At 36.0% G+C, this 5,809-nt stretch overlaps 1 protein-coding gene across 3 annotated transcripts in view; it reads right to left on the bottom strand.

Moving 5' to 3' along the window:
• Positions 1-1,504: 1,504 nt before the first annotated feature.
• LOC111796177 overlaps positions 1,505-5,809 on the bottom strand; it is a 10,875-nt gene continuing 6,570 nt past the window's right edge. For 2 of the 3 annotated variants that reach the window (XM_023678918.1, XM_023678908.1), the window contains exons 3-5: positions 4,664-5,531; positions 4,033-4,202; positions 3,355-3,934 (exon numbers count right to left, since the gene is read on the bottom strand). In XM_023678918.1, coding sequence (XP_023534686.1) covers positions 3,826-3,934; positions 4,033-4,202; positions 4,664-5,531 — 1,147 coding nt within the window. In that variant the 3' untranslated portion in view covers positions 3,355-3,825. Of the gene's footprint in view, positions 2,085-2,182; positions 2,287-3,354; positions 3,935-4,032; positions 4,203-4,663; positions 5,532-5,809 lie in introns of those variants that run through there. The other variant, XM_023678927.1, reaches the window with a different exon arrangement.

The following is a 5,809-nucleotide window of genomic DNA, read 5'->3' as shown; positions in this document are numbered from 1 at the left end:
ATACCATGGGATTTCATTTCAAAATTAGAAATAAAAATAAAATTTATATAAAAATATTATATTAACATATAATTAAATCCTAATTTAAAAAAAAAATTATTGACACGTGGAATATCTGGTTTGCAAGGCCACATTAAATAATATAAATTATTTAGTCATATATTAAAAATACAGACAAAACAACATTCCAGGTTTAAGAATTTTAAATAAATTCATTTTTATAATACAAAGGCTGCTTGAAAATTACAAATGGTATGAAAATTGCAGTTTTTTTTTTAATATTAATTATTAATTTCCTCGGATTCCACGTAATCATTTCCAATATTCCTAATTTTTTATTTTAGAATATTGAATTGGAAAAATAAAATAAAAATAAAAATAAAAATAAAAAGCCCCAGATCCAATGGCATGGGGAAAAGGGAGATGGAAGAGTTTATTACAAGGTTTGTTAAAATAGTATGTATTTAATTTTTATTTCTTTTTTAAAAAAATGAAAAATAAAGTCAATTACAAGAGAAGATTAAATGGTTTAAAATTTATTGAAAGTGCTGGTTATTGCCTAATGTGAACACAAAAGAAAATTAACAATCAATTCTTTTTGCACTTGTGCTTTGTTTGACCTTTTTGTACATTAATTACTAATTTTATTGTTTTGTTGTATTTGAATTTTTAGTCGAGGTATATACCTTAACCAACGGACCAATACTCGGGCTATCATTTTCAAAAAGCATACCCACGGTTAGCATGTGTCACATACCAAAGATTTGTGTCATATGCCCAAGATTTGATGTTTGAAGAAAGAAAAAAGTTCGATTGGGTAGCATTCATGATTCAATTTTGTTGCATTAGAGGTGATAATTTATAACGACCCAGATCCACCGCTAGCAGATATTGTCCTCTTTGGGCTTTCCCTTTCGGGCTTCCCCTCAAAGCTTTTAAAACACGTTTGCTAGGGGAAAGTTTCCACACCCTTATAAATGGTGGGTTTATTCTCCTCCCCAACCAACGTGGGACATCACATAATTTGAAATGACTACCACAAGAAAGCCCTACATTGCCCATTGATCAATCAAATGATCGACTAATGGGAGAGTTTTGCAGTTGCAAGCATACACAGAAAGCAGAACTTAAAAGTGAGAATAGCGCCCCTAACCTACATAGCTAGACACAAGAGACCACTTGAACTCCCTCTCCCTCCCAAACCTAGCGACCCTCTCGAGTTTCCGACGGTTTACGTCATTGAATTAATCTTTCATGTGGTGTTCCTGTTGGCATGGTAATCCGGATTGGGGTGAAAAAAAAAAATACAAAAAAACCTTATGAAACAGGAGAAAACTTTTCAAAAAATGAATATAAAAATGAGAAATAAAATTGACTTTTTTTTTTTTTTAATATAAAATAAAAAACAAAAAGGCTGCAAGAGAGTGTACTATTAGAAAATTGGGAAGCAGAAAATCATGTGACTACATGATCCATATGATATAAGATGTCGGGTCAGAGAGAAAAAGGGCAAAGAAGATGTGCCTATTAAAACTCCAATCTGTATATGCCTTTCTCTCTTGTTTCCATGTTTTCCTAACACACAAAGGCTCCTCCCTCACGTTACTTCGACCTTTTCCTTCTCTTTTCACCCTTTTTTCATCATATGCTAATGCATTAATTAGAGCAAAATCTTCATTTCTAGAAGAAAACCATGGCGGTGGGGACGACATGTATCTCATCATCTCATGCTTACAGTAAAAAAAGAGAAGAAAATCCCTTCTACAGGCTTTTATGCTACTCCTAAGCTTTCTTTCACACTGCAGGGTACAGAAATGCCAACCCACCTCCAGTTTTTCTCTTCATAAATATCGACAATGGGACCGAGTGGAGGCGACGGGGTAACCGATTGCAGGTTTGGTACACAGACAGACAGGTTCTGTGGCAGGAAAAATTAACTACTACTCTCTATCTATTCGATTGACAGTCATAGAACTTACTCGGACCAAAACTTCACGAAGGCAGCAATGAATGCGTTGAGGATTTCCAAAAGCGGGTTGTTTTCGGGTTTTGAAGAATCTTTTGACGTCCCATGCCATGATTTGCTGAAAAGAAACGTTTGGAAGATGAATATGTGGTTAAAATGATTGATTAATTTGAATCATAAAGTAAAGTGAAGGTGGGGTGGACTAGAGGTTCTTACAGATTAAGTCTATTTAGTGTTGGAATGCTTTCTTTCTGGGAGCCACCAGTCTGTTCTGCCTCTACTTTATTTTTAACCTCTGTCTCCTCTTTGATTTTTGAAGCCTGAAAGGTTTGTTAAAATAGTATGTATTTAATTTTTATTTCTTTTTTAAAAAAATGAAAAATAAAGTCAATTACAAGAGAAGATTAAATGGTTTAAAATTTATTGAAAGTGCTGGTTATTGCCTAATGTGAACACAAAAGAAAATTAACAATCAATTCTTTTTGCACTTGTGCTTTGTTTGACCTTTTTGTACATTAATTACTAATTTTATTGTTTTGTTGTATTTGAATTTTTAGTCGAGGTATATACCTTAACCAACGGACCAATACTCGGGCTATCATTTTCAAAAAGCATACCCACGGTTAGCATGTGTCACATACCAAAGATTTGTGTCATATGCCCAAGATTTGATGTTTGAAGAAAGAAAAAAGTTCGATTGGGTAGCATTCATGATTCAATTTTGTTGCATTAGAGGTGATAATTTATAACGACCCAGATCCACCGCTAGCAGATATTGTCCTCTTTGGGCTTTCCCTTTCGGGCTTCCCCTCAAAGCTTTTAAAACACGTTTGCTAGGGGAAAGTTTCCACACCCTTATAAATGGTGGGTTTATTCTCCTCCCCAACCAACGTGGGACATCACATAATTTGAAATGACTACCACAAGAAAGCCCTACATTGCCCATTGATCAATCAAATGATCGACTAATGGGAGAGTTTTGCAGTTGCAAGCATACACAGAAAGCAGAACTTAAAAGTGAGAATAGCGCCCCTAACCTACATAGCTAGACACAAGAGACCACTTGAACTCCCTCTCCCTCCCAAACCTAGCGACCCTCTCGAGTTTCCGACGGTTTACGTCATTGAATTAATCTTTCATGTGGTGTTCCTGTTGGCATGGTAATCCGGATTGGGGTGAAAAAAAAAAATACAAAAAAACCTTATGAAACAGGAGAAAACTTTTCAAAAAATGAATATAAAAATGAGAAATAAAATTGACTTTTTTTTTTTTTTAATATAAAATAAAAAACAAAAAGGCTGCAAGAGAGTGTACTATTAGAAAATTGGGAAGCAGAAAATCATGTGACTACATGATCCATATGATATAAGATGTCGGGTCAGAGAGAAAAAGGGCAAAGAAGATGTGCCTATTAAAACTCCAATCTGTATATGCCTTTCTCTCTTGTTTCCATGTTTTCCTAACACACAAAGGCTCCTCCCTCACGTTACTTCGACCTTTTCCTTCTCTTTTCACCCTTTTTTCATCATATGCTAATGCATTAATTAGAGCAAAATCTTCATTTCTAGAAGAAAACCATGGCGGTGGGGACGACATGTATCTCATCATCTCATGCTTACAGTAAAAAAAGAGAAGAAAATCCCTTCTACAGGCTTTTATGCTACTCCTAAGCTTTCTTTCACACTGCAGGGTACAGAAATGCCAACCCACCTCCAGTTTTTCTCTTCATAAATATCGACAATGGGACCGAGTGGAGGCGACGGGGTAACCGATTGCAGGTTTGGTACACAGACAGACAGGTTCTGTGGCAGGAAAAATTAACTACTACTCTCTATCTATTCGATTGACAGTCATAGAACTTACTCGGACCAAAACTTCACGAAGGCAGCAATGAATGCGTTGAGGATTTCCAAAAGCGGGTTGTTTTCGGGTTTTGAAGAATCTTTTGACGTCCCATGCCATGATTTGCTGAAAAGAAACGTTTGGAAGATGAATATGTGGTTAAAATGATTGATTAATTTGAATCATAAAGTAAAGTGAAGGTGGGGTGGACTAGAGGTTCTTACAGATTAAGTCTATTTAGTGTTGGAATGCTTTCTTTCTGGGAGCCACCAGTCTGTTCTGCCTCTACTTTATTTTTAACCTCTGTCTCCTCTTTGATTTTTGAAGCCTGATCGATGCCATTGTTGCGTGAATCGTTGAGATTCTTGGTACCGCTCGGAGAAGCATTCGGAGCCTGTAAAAGAGCATCAATAATAGTCCAAATTCAAACTATGCTTCCAAAACTTTAGAGTTGCAAGAAAAAAAGTATAGCAAATCCTTGAAATAAACAACTCTGACTTCAATATAACATGTTCTTCAATTCTTCTTTCTTTTCATCTAATGGTTAGATGAGTACACATTGTTATTTTTCAAACAAAAACATTGAAACAAGATCACCCACATGCAAATGAACATCTAAACACCATCCAAAAAGTTTAAGAATGCAAGAAATTCTCTGTTCTTTTTCCTCGCTCAAAAGTTTCAACTGGCCCAGAAACGACTCGAGTAAAATTGCTATCGCCCCCACGATATTTTGTCATAATCCAAAAGTCAACTTTAAGCATTTATACCTATGCCCCAGAAATTTAAAAGACGATAGATAAAAAAAACTTTAACGCCATTCTGTGTTTGGCCACAAAGAAATAGAACACTCACCTTTATTTCACTAGATTTCTGGCCTTGTTCAAAGGTCACAGATATTGGAGTATCAGTGCAAATTTCCAACCCAGGACCGTCAACTTCATGTATGCGACCATCTTTCATAATAGTTCCATCAGTATCTTCAACAATTTGTGCTACCTCCACCAAATCAGACATTGTTTCTGATAATGCCTTTTCATCTGCCCGACCAGAAGCTTTCGTGGAATTATTATCTTCACTGTTAAACAAGCTAACATCTGATTCTAACTCGATGGTTTGACTAACTTTCTTTTCCGAGGCATCGGTTGAAATCAAAGTCTCAGATATTACATCTGAACCATTAGCAGCCCAAGAAAATGAATCCAACGGGAATGTCCCTACCTTGACATCTACAGCCAAAGGAGTTACATGATTAATAGGCATTCCTGATTCCTCTTTCAACACTTCCTCTATTTTCTTGTGTTCATTTACTGGCAACTCTGTCTGGATAAATTCATCAGAATCCTTGTCACTGGCATCCACCAGACTGCCGTTAATTATGACCCCATTCTGTGATCCCTGAATATTCTTTGAAGTGTATTGCTCCTCATCTGAAACAATGATTGGTTCTTCATTTATACAATGGTTGTGGTTGATTGGAAAATCAAATTCCTCTGAGGGCGACGTTAAAGGAGATTGAGGTTCAATAGCAATTGAGTGCAGTGGATTCTCTTCAAGTAAATGATCCGTGCTGTGCTCTTCTAGTGACAACTTTCCTGGACCAAGAACTCTATTTTCTTGGATTATATCACGTACAATCTCCCGCACTGTATAGAAAGATCCACCAACTTCCTTGTGAGTAAGGTTGAGTGAGGGGAAACTTCCCTCATTTGATTCCTGATACCTGCAAGCAGGATGTTAGGATCCCATGTCATATTCTTACAAATTAAATAAAGTACATCCGTATCAAAAGCAGTGAAATAAGTTTTCTATTTTAATGGGAGTTATCTTGGTCTTGTACTTTCTTTGATTTTAAGGATTTTTAGCAGCACATTGTTTCCATACCATAGTATTCAAATCATGAGATTAATGAGGAATGAGAACTTACTTGTACGGACAATTTGTTGGGAAGTTTGTGTTCCTCAAAAGTTCGACAATAGAGGTTCAAATTCTCTTGAATAA

Source organism: Cucurbita pepo, chromosome LG01 (assembly GCF_002806865.2).
Source record: "Cucurbita pepo subsp. pepo cultivar mu-cu-16 chromosome LG01, ASM280686v2, whole genome shotgun sequence".
In the NCBI taxonomy this organism is placed as follows: domain Eukaryota; kingdom Viridiplantae; phylum Streptophyta; class Magnoliopsida; order Cucurbitales; family Cucurbitaceae; genus Cucurbita; species Cucurbita pepo.
This window is presented reverse-complemented; position numbering and strand designations above follow the sequence as displayed.